The sequence below is a fragment of the Anser cygnoides genome, chromosome 17, assembly GCF_040182565.1.
Source record: "Anser cygnoides isolate HZ-2024a breed goose chromosome 17, Taihu_goose_T2T_genome, whole genome shotgun sequence".
In the NCBI taxonomy this organism is placed as follows: Eukaryota; Metazoa; Chordata; class Aves; order Anseriformes; family Anatidae; genus Anser; species Anser cygnoides.
The window spans coordinates 11855751-11873695 of record NC_089889.1 but is presented as its reverse complement, the minus strand read 5'-3'; the positions used below and the strand labels follow the sequence as shown (position 1 = coordinate 11873695).

The following is a 17945-nucleotide window of genomic DNA, read 5'->3' as shown; positions in this document are numbered from 1 at the left end:
GTTCTTAAGCATGTTCACACAGCCCTCATCTCTGCAAACTGGTTATGCCTTTCCTCTGCAAGGATACTTTCAACCTGTCCCCAGAGTTGCAGAGGTACAACATCTGCATACGGCTATACAGCCTGAAAAACTAACTCTCCTTTCATTGTGTCCTGTTCATCACATGCCTGCTTCATTTCTCGAAAAGCAGAGATCAAGCCTGGTTCTGAGTTGTTCCCCAGGTCCCTCTTTTTGCTCCTTCCCCGTTTGTTGTTCACAGTGAGGAGTCATACTGAGCCAGCACATCTCGTTCTTCCTTTGGTCTGAGTTAGAGAGAGTATCTCATTTCCAGGCACAGCCAAATAAGGTTTGTTGAAGCCTGGCTCATCCAAAGCATAGCAAATGTTGATCAGAGCACCCCAGTCTGTTCTGCCCAGATTTGTAAAAGACGTGGAAGAAGATTTCTGTAGTAATTTAGTACTCTTTCTGCTTTTGCCATAAATGGTCTTCTGGGGGTGTGGAACAGAAAATGTATGTTAAAAGGGATTAATAGTCTGTAGCTAATTCAACATATTTCTGTTCATATGAGGTTAAGTTGGTTCATTGTCGAACTGAGAATATCTTTTGTAAATAGATGTGTGTGAACCTGGTGAAGTCATTAAGATTGCTCCAGTAAATAAGCAGCTGCAGAACTGTGGCTTTAATTTAGTTTTTGGCTTCACAGAGAATGAGGTAGCAGAAACTTGAGAAATCGTATGGTATTAGGCTGAAAATGGCTGAAATTCGTTGTAGAAGTTAGACCAAATGTTGCATGCAGATGCTGTGTTCTGCATATATTGCATAGCCACTGGAAATAATGTAACATTTAAAGCTTTAACAGTTAATGTTGTCTACCATGTTGAAAACTGAAAGCTAGATCCATGGGCTCTTTGAAATACATGGAAACAAGTCAATTTCAAAGAGCTTTACATCAGACCCCAACCACCCCCCAAACCTCTTAGTTTTTTCTTGAATGCTGTCTAAATTGCACCATTTCATTTAAGCCTCTTAATAAAAAAGCTTTTGTCTCCTTCCTGTCTCACCCAAACCCTCTTCTTTATCATTAATGCTATTTTCCTCCTCTTCATTGTGGATTTATATAAAAATGACAGTACTTATTAAAGTGCACAGGGTGAATTATTTATGTGGTACCTGCAGGAATTGCATGGACATTCTCCAGGCTTCCTCAATACATTAGCAAAATGCTCCCGAACTGCAAGTTTATTGCTCTCACGTGTTGTTTACAACTCTGTCCCTGCTTTGAGACCTCATGGGGATCTGAGCTTAGAGTGTTTGCAGGACCACTGTCTAGATGTCACGGAAAGCTTGTCCGTTTGTGGGTGAGGGGAGCAAAGTAGGGGCTGGGGTGTCAGTGATGTTTTTGCAATATTTCTCCCTGTAGCCTCAGTCACATTCATATATAGCTATATATATATATACCTATAGCTGCTGGCAGAGACAGGAGAAGTCAGCCTGCTCAAGATGAAGCCAGGCCATTTTCCTTTTATTGACCGTCCTGAAAGTTTTTTTCTGGAGAAAAAAAAAATAAGAAAGGTTTTGTCCTGTAGACAGGCCTGTTGAGAACAGGGGTGTAACAGGTGAGAGGAACTGTGCCAGCCAGCTCTTGTAACAGGAGGCTGCACTGGTGGAGAATCAGGGGTGACTGTGCCTCAGTGCAGCCACTGTTTTTCTGCCTGAATGATCAGGTGTAGCTAGGCTAATACTCTAAGGAAACAAGGCTTGGGCGGTCATCCTATTTGTTTGTGTCTGTCTCTCAACTCCATCTCTTCTCACTTTCCCCATTATATATCCTTTAAGTCCACTATCCAACCTCAACAAAATCTGACAGCAAAGCAGAGGTATTAGAGATATTCTTTAGAGAATTGTAACAGAGAAATGTTTAGGCATGTAGGCTGCCAGGAAGAGATGTATCAGTGCTCTCTTTAAGGGCAAAAACGCATCAGCAGGTCAGCCTTTCTTAGACACAAGAGAATATGTACCTGTACTTATCCTTGAGATGCAATTCTAGGAATATAGGCTTCAGTGCTCTGGGACTGCCTTGGCACGAGTGATCTTACTGCAGTGCTAACAGCAAGAATGCATCTAGCCCATTAACTTCTGTGTACACTAATTGACAGAACATACACAGATAATGTCCCTAATTATTTTTCCGCTTGGCAAAAAGGCTCTTCTTGGTATCCCATGAAGTCTAAGTATACTTTAGCAGTCAAAGTGCTCTTCTTTGAAAAGCAACAAAGCTATCTAGTGAGGTGTTTCGTTTTTCCAAGCTTGCCATAGCCGTTCATGGTTATACATCTCTGGACATAGAATAGTATAGGAAGGTGAATAGCATTAAAAGAAGATGAAATTCAGCATTAAGGCTAAACTGAAAAGAAGCACAGATTTCTGAAAGCATATAGCATAGTCGTCATGTAACTAAATGATGTTCCTCGTGTCATTTTGAGGAAAATCTCAGCAACTCTTGATATCTTACTGTGGTAGTGTTTATGACCTGAGTGAAAACCCATGGAAGCTAATAAATCAACCTGTCAAATCTTCCATTTGGATCAGACTGTGGGATTTCCTGTTTGTACAGTGGTAACCCAAGTCTTGTTAGGAACAACACTAGGGCTTCCTAAGTTTGAGATGGTTACATTTCCATGCAGTGGCAGAAGTATGCTAACTTGGTGTGCTTGATGTGGGAGAGGTGCATGACGCTGAAGCTGTCCTGTAGCCAACATGGTTAGGCTCCTACAGTGGATATCATTGGCAACATCACCTTTAAAATCCCATGTACTTTGGAGAGACTAATTTTCACGAGAAGGAAATCACTGAATGCCTTTGGTCCTTTGCCCTTGTTCTCATCAGACCTTTCAAATGAGCTTTACTCTGAAGGATCTCAGCCAAATTCTTAAAGAAATAAATGATGGCAAAGTATTAGAAGTAATTTCCTCTCTGCAGAGCAGCTCTACTTTCTTTTGGTTTAGTTCAACTGCTGTAAAATGATTTGTCTGAATAATCTCAGATTAGATTTAAAACCTCTCTAGCTATAAAGTGTGTGTGTGACAGTGACGGCACTTCTATCGCCATAGCGGGGCTAGAATTTGGCTTTTATTGGGGGGGAAAATGACCCATATAGGGGGCATATTGCTGCTCTAACTTTGTGTCGTTATCACCAGTGTTCATTCATTTTCTGCTCTCAAGTCTCAGATCTGGTGAATTAATTGTTGTCCTACCTTTGCTACAAAAAATGATTCATAAACAAAACACTTTAATAACAGAAGCTGGCAGTACCTCATGCAGTCATTTTCTAAAGAAAACTTGTATTAATTAGTCCAAAGAAGAGTTCATTTGATCAGGTCCCCATATCCCCCCACTTCCACCCCCCACCTTTTGGGGATACTTCCTGGAATAAGATGCTAAAGAACAGGTCATGACTAATCTGATTCCCTGAGGAAATATACTGAGATAGTTCAATAGTGCAGTCTGATAAAGAAATCTGGACTCAGTGTTATGGCTTATGAATTCAAACTCTCCTGATCTTTTAAAATAAATTCTTAGCAATAACACCCTTTTTAAAAACTCTTGGATAGCATCTTATTCTTGGGATATGGTTACTATAAACTCTCTTAGATTCATATACTGGAATATTTCAGTGTCTGCTGGATCTTCTATTTTAAAAATATTTCCTGGTTAAAAAAAAAAAAAAATCAGTTCAGAAAACCCTACAGTCTGTCTCACGAAAGACTAGAAGATCGGAGTGGTCTTATCACACCTTGCAATCTTTACATGTGATGAACTGAAAGCATCTGCCACATCATGGGTGGATAGAGATAAACTTAGGCTCTTGAGAAAATATCTGTATTTCTTATGTACACCTCTGAATGTACATGATAAGAATTATCAGCAAGTTCCAAAAATGCAAAGGGACAGAATTTCTAGCCTGTGAAGATGGCACTCAGATGTGTTGTTCAGATGATATAGTTTTCTTCATTTTGTTTTATCCATCACCTGCAAACTACCTATTGCTTTGAAATTAAAACATTGGAAAAACAGAAATTTAGTAAGCCTACTTGAACCAGTTTTACTGAGGCTTTCTGTTAAAAATGCAGCTTATTTATACTCATTTACATGCTTATGGTTCTGCAGAGGGTAAGAGTTTATTTCATTGCTGGTGAAGTGGCCAACTTCTGTTCAGCTGTATACACTTAACAGTTCACATATATTACAGAAATATTTTCAGAGATAAAAACCAGTGATTTATGCAAGTGGGTGGATTAGCGCTGATATGATAGCTCTTATGCTGGTGTGTGCAAGAGAACTAATCATATGAGTATAGCTTCACTACTGAAATAAAACACATCTAGGTACAATGAAATCTACTGAAAATGAGTGGAGCAGATAGCTGGACTCCCTGGTTACCTTGGACTGTTATCAGTGGAAATTTATTTTTACAAAGCAAATAATCATTTTCTGAAGTTCTTTCTACAGTGTCAACGTGCATAGAACTTATCATTAGTTCAAAGCAGTTACATTGGTTTGTGTGCAGATTTCTGTGTTGTTTTTTTTTTTAATCACAAACTCTCTGTTTCTCTTCTACAGGCTTTAAACAGTTATAATCAAGGAGATATAGAAGGGTCAAAAAGACTGGGTCGAAATGCACTCTGGGTTGCTGTTGCATCCATTATCATCGGCCTTGTCATCATTGGAATCTACTGTGTAGTTCATTTCACAACGGTAAGCAAAATACTATCAGTTCCAATGCAAACAGTTCTTCTCTGTGCAAGGGCTTCAGAGTAAGAAACTAAAGACTGTCAGAGTCTGACTCCGTTAAGGACGCGTACAGGATTTCCAAAAGATCAATTTTTGCTCTTTCTTATTTTGCAATTTAGAAAACGCTATTTTCTGTGGTTAAATACAGAAGATTGTGTTAGCAGCAGTGGAATTTCTGGAAATTCTTGCAGCTCCCATAGATTTTTTTAAATTTAGGCCAGTTGCTTTTTTTTTTTCTTGCCCCTCAGTTTCTCCATCTGCAAGACCAAGTGCATAGAGATCCCTAGATTCCAAGCAATGGAGCCCAGAGGTGCTAATTTTCAGTCTCCTAATCTGTCCAACGTTTCTTTTTTTTAGCTTTGTAAGAAGAAGACAGTCAATTACTATTTTACCGTTTGATATTATGGTGGTCATAACTTTAGCAAAAGTGACCACAAATTTAATTTTTACTTGGCTTGCTGTGGGTGAAAGTTGTTCACTCTCAGTGCATTGTAACTAACCTTCATGCATATATCTGGAATGATAGTGGTGAAACTCAACAAATAAATCTCAGTGTTTATGCAGATGGATTGCAAGCTTATTAGCAAAACAGGACAAAAGTAATTAGGGCATCAATATCCTTTGTTAAGGTTGTGCAACGTACATTGCACATACTCTGTGCAACAATATGTCTTCTTAGTAATGAGCACTCTCCGATAAAACAGCTAATTTACATCAATTTATTGGTGGCTGTTTAGGTTGGCAAACCTTTTTTCCCTAACCCTTCCAACGCACATGTTCAAACTTATGTATAAACTATAAATAGAGATTGCCTCAGTCACCACTGAAATGCAGACGTATCTAGGGAGTGGAATGAAGTAGCTGGTTAAACATGTGCAACATTTTCAGACACAAACTTGAAGTATGAGCTGTAGGGAAGTTAGTGGTACTGGGGTCCATTTCTGTAGGATATTAGTGGGTGGTGCCACAGAGTCAGAAGCTTACTGTATCATTCAGTAGTTTCCCTTGCGTTTTGCAAGCAGGGATCTCTTTTCAGTACAGCTTGTGTTTGGTTTGTTCAGCCCTCACAAATTTAAAACCAAGTCACTTCAGGCTGGGAGTGCCAAGTTTTGCAACTGACGGCAGCAGTAAATTCCTCTGTTCACTTCTACTACCTTACTCATCATTTTTCAGACAAGGATAGCAGCCCAGACCTTTTTTTTTTTTTTTTTTTTTTTTTTTTTTTAAGTAGGAAGAGAGAAAGGCAGTATGAGCAGTGGTAGAAAACACTGACTTGAAGCATTCACATTAACTAGGGCACAAATACCTATATTTAATTGCTGTCAATATTTCACTTTCCCTACAGTGAGGCCCTGTGTGCTGAATGTGAATGCTTCTTTGTGCCTACTGCCAGATATTAGAAGTAGTTGGCACTTTACACCTAGGTACAATTTGTAAGTATTTCTATCCTACCCTCAAGGAAGTAAGCAGCAGTAAATCACTATAATACATCTTCATTGCTATTCTTCTTAAGTTTTGTCTTTTCAGGATTTTTTTTAATTTTAAAGAAAAATACCTGCATTAGATAGAAGCATTGTCAGGGACCTGGGAACCCTCAGCATACTGCTGGGGTATTACTTTCTGTATTCAGTGAATAGGGAACCCTCAGCATACTGCTGGGGTATTACTTTCTGTATTCAGTGAATAGTTTCCATAGGGGTCTCATGGCCAAATGGTACCTTCAGTTTTGTAAGGGCTCGAGGGGCAGGTTTAGCGGATTCACCCTGCTCTATGGCCTTCCAGAGAGCTGCTCCTTCCTACCTGCTTGATGTTCCTCCATTACTTATTATAATTTCTTGTAAGACAGCAAGATTAGACATGCATGTTGCTGCAGTTCACTTGGACTATTCTGGCCAAATCTGTTGCTTACGAACTGTGGAACGAATAGGAAGGAACACAATACAGTTAAGTTGTGGTGCCCGTAACTCATTACTGCAGTAGCTTGTCGTTGTCGGTGACACTCAGATCACATGCGAAGGAGAGTAAGCTGGAGTAGACTGACCTCAAAGCTCTCTGTCTGGGATCTGGTGGATGAGATCACGGACCTGTGTCTCATAACCATTCACATACAGGAACACCCAAAAGGCTGTTTTGTATCTGACTGAAATAAGATCAGAAGGGACTGGTGGACTCAGGAGGAGGAAGATCCTTTCACTTTTCAGAAAGGTCCTACCTTGTGAGCCCTGAGTGTCCTTGCATGCCTTGCTTGGTTTACTGACTTACACAGGAATGGTGACACAGGAAGAACAGCAGGAGACACCTACGTCTGCATGGAAGAAACAGCACTGGCTTTTTGTTTTGAAGATCTACTCAGTGCTAAGCCAGCTCCAGGCTTGTACTGCTGCCTTGGAGAGCCTCATTTGTCTTTAACACTAGCATGTTATCTATGGCAAACTTATATTAAGGTATATATATACATATAGGGATATAGCCTGGAACAGGGCCCACCCAACACTTGGAAATCACCTACTTTCTGCAGTCTTAACCCTGAAAGTAGACAAGGGGAAGCCATCACTTGCATCACTGCAGTTAGCAGCCCAGTGATAAAACTCATCTGTTTTGATCAATGTAAACTGGCATGTTCCTTGCTACGTGGAGGAATCACCAAGTGTTAAGCTGCAGCCTGTGCTGAATGGGGCTGTCACCCATTCCACACTAGGCCCAATTTCTTGTTATGCCATTCTTTAACTTTTAATGTCTCCTATCCACTTCTCCTGCACACTTGCCTTGCCAGTCCATTGCACTGAATTACACTTTTACTGCTTGCTCAGATGACCTTAAAACAGTATTTGTGTCACCACTGAGTCTAGCCGTGCGTATGTGCTCATAGGCATGTTGTCTGTCAAGAACTGCAGTAAGAGAAGAGCCGTATTTATCTTCCATGAGGAGACATCACTGTGAACTGAAACACTGCAGAGAGCTGTGTGCCGCAGCCTGCGTGTGACCTTAGTCAGCTGTGATATGCCTGGTTCGAGAGTAAATGGCAAGATACCTAATGGCAGGTGACACTGAGCTGTGTATCACAGTCTGAATTTTGCCTCTAGTCCTGATGTTTTTGACTCAAAAAAGATGTGGTAGACAAAAATAATGATGGAGAATGGCTGAAAGGTATGAAAAAAACTCTGTTGTGGAAAGATAAAATAAACACAGTCTCTTTGGCTTGGGAAATCTGGTAGTCGAAGACAGGTAGTTAAAGGCAGTGAAAGGAGGTAAACAAAGAGTGAATATTTGATGTCTCTTCTGAATGAGGTCAAGAGATATCAGAGGAAAGCAGCTTTAAACGAGATGGAGGTACTTTTCCACAATGCAGCTGTGGAACTTATTTCTGCCCTTTGCAATAGATACCAACTTTCATTTGAAAGAGTAACCAGAGAAGTTACAAAAGAAAGCTTACATGCAAAGATGCAGCTATTATCTCAGGCTCAGAGAGTTTCTAAGCTGCAGATTGCCAGAGTAGGAAGGCAATAAAGGGAGAAATGTCACCCTGGATTTAGTCTTCTCTTACACAGTCCCTGTAGGCATCTGCAACATGTCACTGTCAGAGACAGGATGCTGCAGAGGTGGCTGTTTGCTCCAACCCAGTACCATCCTTTTTATATTCTTTCATGAAGCCTGTTAGCAGCCTTTCCACTGACTTGAATGGATTTGGAGTAGGTCTTCCTGTTTCTTGCTAAGTATTTTGGTCAGTGAAGGCTGATAATTTCATCAGTGAGCATTCTCCAGTAATTGAAGATCTGTGTTTTCAGATCAGTCTCCAGATTTTTGGACCAGTCTCCAAATTATGTTCTGTTTTACTTTTTGATAACACAAGACGCTTGGTGTCTTTGGATTTTACTTGAGTCTCACTAGCAGGATACAGGAAAACATAATCCTGGGCTAGGACCTCCTTAGTTAAGGAAGCCTTAGGTATCCCAAACCCTGTTTGTAGCTGGATTGCAACATGGTATTATACTTCCTGCTTGTATTCTTGTATTTTTACTCCATTACCAGTCTTGCTGCTTAGTAGTCTGAAACAATACACAGCTTCTTATAGCACATGCTTTTAGGCTTTCTAGTGTCTGGGTGATGCTTGAGATCAGGGCAAAACTAAAGGTCGCATGAGTTTTGCTTCCCAGATGAGCAACAAAGCACATATCATCGGAAGCACGTGCCTTTTGTGCTGCTCTCCAGTGGTTCTCTGCAGTCTAGGCAAGTGGGAGTGAATCAGTTGAAAATGTGGAGATCTATTAAGAGGTTTTGGAGTGCAGTAAATATACAAGCTTTTCTGCATAGCTCTGTCTGAGATAAGGGGCTGTTCTGGTATGAGGAAGGGTATCCAAAGCGCTGAAGGAAAGAAATGCAAGAAACTCCTGCCAATGGACCAGAGTCCAAGACTTTTTCATTCACATCAGGAGCCCTTTGTCTTTATCTTGAACTCCGGGGATACATGCAGGGTGGCGTTACCTTCTGGTAAGAGCCCGGGTGAGAAGGGTAGTCATGTTCCGTGACTTCAGAATTTCATGCAAACCATTATGATATTTTAATGTTTGTGTAGGGGAGTGTGAACTTCTGACCCCTTCTGTAATCTCACTTGAGCTAGAACTTCACCCCAAGGAAGGCACAGAAATACCACCTGTCAGCATGGCTTTGAAGAGCACAGAGGCAGTCAGGCTGTTCAGAAAACACTAGCTCATAATGCTTCATGATCAGAATGGCCTTAAATCAAGCATATTTGCATATGTAGCATTGGTAATTAATGGTAGAGGGAAACGGAGTAAGCATTTAGACTTTGCACCAGGGACAGATGTATACTTATATTCTTCCTACTAACTTTTAAATAGTTCTTAAAGAGAAAAAAACATGCAAAATTATTTTCAACATCTCTGCTTTCCCCTTTCTGAGGCTCTCAAACACCTTTCTACCATTTTACAGAGTGACTCTCTTTCACAGACAGAATAAATGGAGGGCCAGCAAGATCACAGGAATTATACAGCCAGCCTCCAGATCTTTACATTGCCCATTCTGCTTTCTGTACCTTTTCATAGCAAAGATTCAAGGAAGCCGACCTGTCTTTGGCTGCAAGGATTGACCTGCCAGTAACTGAGCACAAGATCTGAAGTCAGGGTATTCCTGTTGTCTTTTATCCCCATTAATTTTTGGTGTCCACCTAATTAGTGAGCTCACGCTGCTGCTTTTTCTATTTGTAAGGGCACTAACCAATTCTCTCCTTCATCACCTGCCTTTTTACTGGATTTGTAAAAACATAAGAGCTTAAAGTCCACTACCACTACTACTACAACTGAAGTCTGATACTACTGTCAAGCATGTCCAGTGAGCTCAAAAGCTGGGTAGTGGGCAGAGACACACTTGTAGAGGTACAGAGGCAATGTGATTGCTTTAGCCTCATTCCTTTAGCAAACCACATTTAAAAATCTGGTCAAGCTTTTCTTTATCTGTGTATGGAGATAATGTTCCCACAATAGATTCTGCCCATTGGAGTCCTCAGCAGTGTCCAAGACACAATCAGTAAATGACTTAATGTTATCTACCCCATATATTTACTGGTTAGTGCCCAGTGTATTGGGTCCCCTTTTAAGGAGCTACTAAGAAGTAGCTGCTTGATGGAAAAGATATGTCAAGACTCCAGTAGAGAGCCCATAATCCAGAGACAAGTCAGTGAGATCAGTACAACCATGGCTAATGTCTGAAAGCTACCCACAACAAAAGAATTTGAGGGAACTTCTCAGATCTTCCCTCTCCTAACACAGACGCACAAGAGAAGAGGTATCCCAGTCTTTTTAAAAACTGTCATGTATTGCTGTTGTATTTACCAAGTTGTCTACTACTGAGAGTATTGTTCCTGCCTGACTGTTTTATGTACCGCTTTAAGGAAGCAGAGATGCTCTTGCCCTTATGAAAGTATGGCAAATAAGAGACCATTTCCTGGCAGTGAAAGATCTTAACTTGCATTGATTCAGGTAACCCAGTTTAAAAATTCAGTTCAAATTGACAGATGACTGGTGCCATTAGAAGCTTACTGCTTTGATTCAAAACTGTATTGAACCACTAATCTAGAGGGCTGTTTGTTAAGAGAACAAGTGCCACTAAATAATGTATCCATCAGCTCTGTAGAATTAATAATTTAAACTCACAAGGCAAACTCTGTCTCTTCCTTCTTTAAAAATACATATTTTTTGTGTCCTTGCAGCATGCTATCTGAAGACCAGGACTGCACTTGGAGTATATCACCGTGTAAATCTCAGGAGGGGAAAAGTAAGAAGAAGAGAAGGAACCCCTTCTTTCCAGACTGTTAGATTTGACCCTACAAGTCTGCAGAGGCATGTTGCTGGTGGATGAAATGATAGCCCAGTTAGTTAATCAGCATGGCGTGACCAGGTTTTCAAAATTATTTATTTATAATGAATCTCAGTATAAAGCAGCATTTTCTCTTTTACCCTAATGTATAATGTGATTTGCCCTAACAACTCCTTTTTTTTTTTTTTCGTTTACATGGAATAATGTATGCTGGGTCCATGATGTTCCCTGGCTGAGCCTACCCAAAGCCGACTTATCCAGACTGTTTGTAGTGTGCAATGTAAGATCTGATACACAGCCCACTGAAGCCAGTAGAAATCATGTCACTTCCAGTGGGTTTTGGATCAGGCCATTAAGGATTTTTTTATTCCTGTAAAATAGTCTCAATATAGCATAATCATAACAATGGGTTTGTGATTTTATCCTGCTATGTGGTTTTATAATGCTGTGGGTGTACTCTGACTCAGTGGCTGCTTTCTTCTGTCACCCTCAGCTTTTAGGTCTTTCCATTGGACTTTTCACCGTCTGGGACCGATTTCAATCACCTAATTATTAGAAGACTCTTTTGTTCCATAGCATCCATATTTTTATTAATGATTTCTTCTTGTTTTGTTGTCTTTCATTGTTGAACTCCCTTGACTTAGCTCCAGTCCTGCATTAGAGTTGCATTGATCATATTTTCCTCTTTAAACTTCGTGTAAGAAGTTTCTCTTTTTTTAATCTCACAAATGATCTTTTTAAATAGATGTTCTTCTTCATCTCTTTGTTATTGTTCCTCTAGCAAGTCACATACTTTCATCGTGTTCTGCTTTGTTCATGTCTTTTTTTGTTTAGTTCATCCTCTCGTCTTGCAATGAATAGTCTATATATCAATGCAGTTAGACATGGACAGACTTTTCTACACTTACTGACATTATGTAGACTCTTGCTGATCCTGAGTTATTTCTCAGTGAACAGCCTTAGATTACAGAATTGATGGCCTCTAAATTACGGCAGTTTCTTGACACTTTATGAAAATTTAGCATGGGACAACTGTTTTTTATTAGCTGAAAATTGTTTGTACATGTTTGTTTTGTAACACCAGTATTCCATTTTCAAAGGAGTAAACTCTGTGAGCATTAACACAGATGACTACATCCTCAGTGGCGGTTGTTCCATTTGCTTTAATTGTTACTACATCTTCAAGCAAGCTATGCCAACTTACACAACTCTCCTTGCACTAATGTAGATCTGGATCGACTGGATCTGGATCCAGAAATGCATGGGAGTTTTACAGGTGCATGTGAGCAATGCATCATGCCTGGCAGAAGTACACCTATTGCCAAAAAAAAATAATGATAAAAAAAAAATCTCCCAGAAATCTGTACCTGTTAAAGCATATGCCTGGAAGTAGCATGTATTTTTGTGCCTTGGTATTATACTTTTAATGTGCTTTTTCACTTTTCTTTCTGCCAGATTCTGTTTTTCATTAAAGTCAGTGATACACAGCCTATCCTTAATTACTCCAGTATAAAACTTCACTCACATCAGTGAAATCAGTTGATTTCTTCAGCATTTACACTGATCTAATTTGTCAATGTGAGAATCTTGCCACTGATTTTGAGGATCCCAAGAATTGGCTGTCCTGTGAACTTCTCTGTTTTTTGAATACTATTTCAACGGTCTGATATGTCTTGTGGGACTTCTAGTAGCTTGCCTTATTATCAAATATGATAGAACTGTCATTGAGAAGTGGAATAAAATTACTTTTAATTCACATCCATTCTGGTATGTGGGAAGTTCTTTCCTAACTTTTGTTGCCTCTCCTATTTTAAAGAGTAATTTCCCTGTCTCAAACCTATTGGACAATTTCAGAATGAAATCAGTGACGACAAAAACAGGACTTCTGACCTACGTGATACTGTTTAACCAGCCTGTACTGCAGCTAATACATGCAGAAGTTTTAGAGATAAGGTAGCACTCAAAATATCAGCAGTACAGGCTCCATGCTTCATTTTCAAAATACCATCCACAGAAAGAGTCTTGAGGCCTTTTCAAAGTGGACATTCGGGGGTTTCTTTAGGGCCTTGGTCAAATGAGTTCACTAAAGGAGGTCATGCAACAGGTAACAGAGGTCAGAGGCCCACTACCTTGCATTGCTGGCATCAAAGCAAACACCCCTGCATTGCTGTAGTAAAACTTTTGTACATCAGCGTACTAAAAATCAAAGCGTGCATAAAGAGTTTCAGCCTTAAACATTAAATTCCTGCACTGTAAACTAAACCAACACTAGAGGGGTGATGGGGAGAAAGAATTTCAAAGTTATTTGAGCATTAGAGGGTAGGGATACGTGACTTGAAGTATTTTTTCAAAGTTCCTAACAAGAATTTAGATCAATAGGAGTTAGACAGCTGCCTTGTTCAGATGCTTTTGAAAACCATACCAGAAATCTAACTTGCATCTTGGTGCTCATAAATATCTTTGAAGTCTCACTCTTAATAGAAGTGAGAATTGAGTCATTGTATCTTCAGTACTTCTGAAGGGAAATGTTGCTACCTTACAGTGCTATTGATTGGTATAAAAATAAAAGCTTTATATTAAACCACTTAATGTGACAGATAGGGGAAAATGTAGTGATTCCTCTAATGTCCTTTAGTGTGTCTATGCCATAGGAAATCTTATTTTTGCTTTACTAATGTATTGGTGTCAGTTCTCTTCATTTATTTATGCTTCTATACATTTTCAACCGTGTTTGAGAAATGCAGTCGAACACAGGTCCTTCTCCAGCTTCACCTCACTTGTGCTGGAAACAAATGTGGTCCTTGTACGACCAAATCATTCTGTGATAGACCCAAAGTGAGGTATCCAATGTTTCGATAAAGAAAGAAGAAGAGCAAACGACATTTTACTGCCCAAATCAGCAAGACCCCTGGGTGACAGCAGTAGTTATGGAGGGCAAAATGCAGTTGTCCAGCTGAGGAATTAGTGCCTGCTTTACATTTTGAGGGCCGTACAAAAAAAATTCAGTATCTATGATAGGCACTGGAAATTACTTTTCCTTCATCACCATCCCTCTAGGTTTGGATTTGACCCATTACCATTATACGTTGCACCTGCCAAGGTTGATGAAGAAGAAGAAAAAAAAAAAGGTCTCATGTATGCTCTGAATTATGCTAATTCATGAAATAGAGGGGGAAAAAACAGTAAAATGTATTTCAACTCAATGTCTGTGCCCTGGGGAAAAGAACAGAGTCTTCCTTTCACAAATCTGCTCCAGGCTTCCATTTTTTTCTGCAGTCTTCCTGCATGCTGAAGGCACGACTAATGTCTGAAGTCCAGCTCTCTTTTCTTTCCTGCATGTATTACAGGCAGAGACAGATGGAAACTTGAAATTGCTGGCCTCAGCTTCTGGATCAGATTAGCATCTTTCGCTTCTTACAGGGCAGCTGCATTCTGCAAAACAGCAGTGTGTATGTATCTTGATATGTAACCCTAGAACAGGGCTTCTAAATATAAGAGGAGTTTCTTTGCTGCTGTATGAAGGGGGCCAGCCAGCCAGCCAGCATGTGGTGTATGTTTCATCAGATTGCACAGCAAAAAAAAAAAAAAATCACATCAAGAGGAGAATATGAAACTCTTAGGGTGCCTCCCTGCAAGCACACCCAGGAGTCCACATCTTGTGACTTGAAGATCAGCACTGGCTCCTCAATTTATGTGGTTGTAGCTACAATTCATGAACACTGTGCCTCAGGTGTCCAGAAGCTGTTGCCTCTGTACCCATATCTACGGATAGGTGCTCACAGTATGAACCGTGTTCTGCCTCTCAGCCTGGAGACAGGTTGTATCTGACTGCTACCACAGTGTCTGTCACTCTCAAAATCAGCCCAGATACCTCTGCTGGGACAGCGTGTGCACATCTCTCTGTAGGCTCGTTTCCCTGTCTGGACACTGTCTTTGTCTGTCAGTTATTTAAGATGGATTTTATTCCTGATTTGCATCAGTAGGGAAAAGACTGTGTCATTTTCCAAGTTATTTTGTATTTTGTGTGCACTGTGTATGCATATATAAACAAGAGGATACATTTGAAGTACTGGGTTTCACAAAGTAAGTGAGATTTAAATACAAAAAAAAGTCCCTGGGCTGATTTGGGGCCAACGTGGTACCACATCCCGGTAACCTGACAGCTATTCAGGGGCCTTTATAGAATGTTGTTTCATGGAGGGAAGGATCCATATCATCAAACCTTCACTCCTGATGATGGGGTAACTAAGAGGAAGCTGAATAGACGTGGGGCCTGCACTGCCTTTGGAGAAGATACCTCCAGGCAAAGTCACATGGGGAAGGGCAGTGCAGGACAGTCTGTGTGGCGTCTGCCTAACCTACAGCTCTTCTGAAACTGAGCCCTGAGTCTTTCATAGGCAGTACCTTCAGGCTGAAACACTATTTGAAAGTTGGCTTTCTGTTACTATCCTCCCATCTCCTACCTCATTTGTAACTAGTAGGTCTCTGAAGGTGTGCATTGCTGTGTTGGAGTAGAGGAGTTGAGATGGGATGCAGTGGTCTGTCTACGAGTGATTTTTTATGTGCGCTCATGATTTTCCGTTTCCCAAGCACAACGGCATGTTCTGCACGCACAGCAACGGCATGCGCTCCTGAAATGTGAGTGAGCCTTTAAGGAGGCTGCCCGACTTCCTCTGCATCACTCCCTGGCAACCTGGCGAAATGGGCTAAATTCAGAAGTGACCTAAATGGAGGAGGGCGGTAGGAGACGGATCACTCAGCCACTATAAAGGTGTAAGAACAAACTTGGGAGCCCAGGGTAAGAAGGAAGATTATAATAAGAATTTTAATGGGGAAGTTTCTGCAGTTTAATTTTTCCTGTCTTGAGCTCCAGGGTAAGTTCTGCTGCTGCTACCAACTAACTCACTTGTCCCTATGGCACAGAAGCTAAGAGAAGCACTTGCTCATATATCCTTTTTAATGCAGTCTGTGTCATGTCTGAATTTGATCTACCAGCTCATGACTGAGGATAGCTCTTCTGTTTTTGTCATATCAAGCTGCAGAGCTGAGTGAGCTTCCACTTAGCTTGCTGCTATGTCTCTTTGGCTAAATAAGCTTGTGTCATGTCAAGGAAAAAGAACTTTGCCAGATACCAACAGATTCATCAGGACTTTAAACTGCACAGTTGGAGACTTTTGGCCATTGCACTTTTTTCAACGCACACTCTGGGGTAAGAGAAGGGGACACTTCACTGAAATTAAAGGATGCACAGCAGCTTGAGGGGTAGCGGTCAGCTGTAGCAGCCTCATGCACTTATATCTCAACCAGTGTGTGATGGGGGCTTACTTGCCTTTTGATTTTAACTAACTCCAGGAGATAACCCAAACAGGGAAACTGGGATTTTGACCTAGAGCACATGCTGGTGAGTTCTATCCCTTCCCTGGGGCTAGCACTGGAGTTCAGCTTTGACTTTTTGTGCCTACAAGTCTACAAGGCTATTGTCTCCACCCCATTTAATCAAAGATAAATGTACCCATAATACAGTTCTCTCCTGACATCATTTCCATTCTTTTTTGGCCCTTAGTTTCTTCAAAAATGAGTTATCTGATGAAGACAGATGATAAGTTACAGCTTCAGAGGGTAGAGTGACTCAGTGGTAAAGGTGACACTTCACTTGACTCCTCAGCCAGTGCTGCACGGAAAGTGCTCTGTCATGACTGTTAGAACTTTGACAAAGTCTGCTGAGTCTCATAATTTTATGAGCCAACAACTAAAATCCCTTAAAATTAATTTCTGTATAGGATGCTCTGTGTGAGTTTTAATAGGCCAGGCCTAGTTCATATTTATTAAAGAAGGTCGATGTGAGTAAGGAAAGAAGGAGCTGACCATTCTGTGTGGCTAGTGATATGATAAATAACATGGAGACCACCTAACTCCTAATATCCTGCAGGTGTTTTATAAGCATCTCCTGTTAGAACTGCACATTGCCATACGCAGTGGTATAGGACAGTCATGACACCTCAGAAAGCATTCATTGTTTTATGGGGTCATGGAAAATCTGAAAGTGAGCTGAGCTCTTTTTTTTTTTTTTCCCAAGTGAATTTCTTATTTAAAATTATTAAGTTACATTTTCCCCTGATTTTTTTTTATTACCTTGAAGCTGTCATTTGCAATTTAAACTCTCGTTGTGATTCACCGTGCAATTTCTATAATACCACTCTTTTCCTGAGCAGACAACCATAAATCTTAGGGTATTCAAATTGTCATTGTGATCAATAATACCAAAGTAATTTTGTGTTTGTTTTGTGTGATGTCTAAATTTAATGTTTACTTAAGATGAGTACTCGTTTCCTGGAAATGTGGGTAGTTAACACAAGCTGGGTCCTGAATTTGCCAGAACAAAATAATTTTCAGTTCTTTATTTGTATTTAACTATAAGATTTTGCAGTAGTCATTCAGCCTAGCGTCATCTCCATTTGCCTGATGGAAAGCTAATAGCTAAAGGCAAAAGTGATTAAGAGTCTTCTTGAAAGTTATGCTCACAGTTAGTGTTAGAGGCAAGAAAGGTTTTTTTGTCTGATTCTTCTCAGTGAAAGTCCTTCGTCTCGAAAATATGTCAGTTTAGAAGACCAAAGTTTGTTAGTTGTCAACAGTTGTCATAGTAAATGATTTCAGTAGCAAGTGACACCTCTGACATTCTCACTAGGGAAGTTAACCAGAAACCTCATTTGTGATGTAGGAAATACAGAAGTCTTGATGGAAGAATGTGAACCCGTTCCCCATCTGGCAGTAACAAGAGGAAAGTTAAGACAGGTATGTAAAGGGGCACGAGTAGAAAAGGT

General features: G+C 40.3%; 1 protein-coding gene across 4 annotated transcripts in view; it reads left to right on the top strand.

Moving 5' to 3' along the window:
• TMEM233 (transmembrane protein 233) overlaps positions 1–12882 on the top strand; it is a 28085-nt gene extending 15203 nt beyond the window's left edge. For 3 of the 4 annotated variants that reach the window (XM_013173731.3, XM_048063864.2, XM_048063865.2), the window contains 2 exons: positions 4621–4755; positions 11018–12882. In XM_013173731.3, the coding sequence (XP_013029185.2) occupies positions 4621–4755; positions 11018–11029 (147 nt within the window). In that variant the 3' untranslated portion in view covers positions 11030–12882. Of the gene's footprint in view, positions 1–4620; positions 4757–11017 lie in introns of those variants that run through there. The other variant, XM_066978936.1, reaches the window with a different exon arrangement.
• Positions 12883–17945: the final 5063 nt, after the last annotated feature.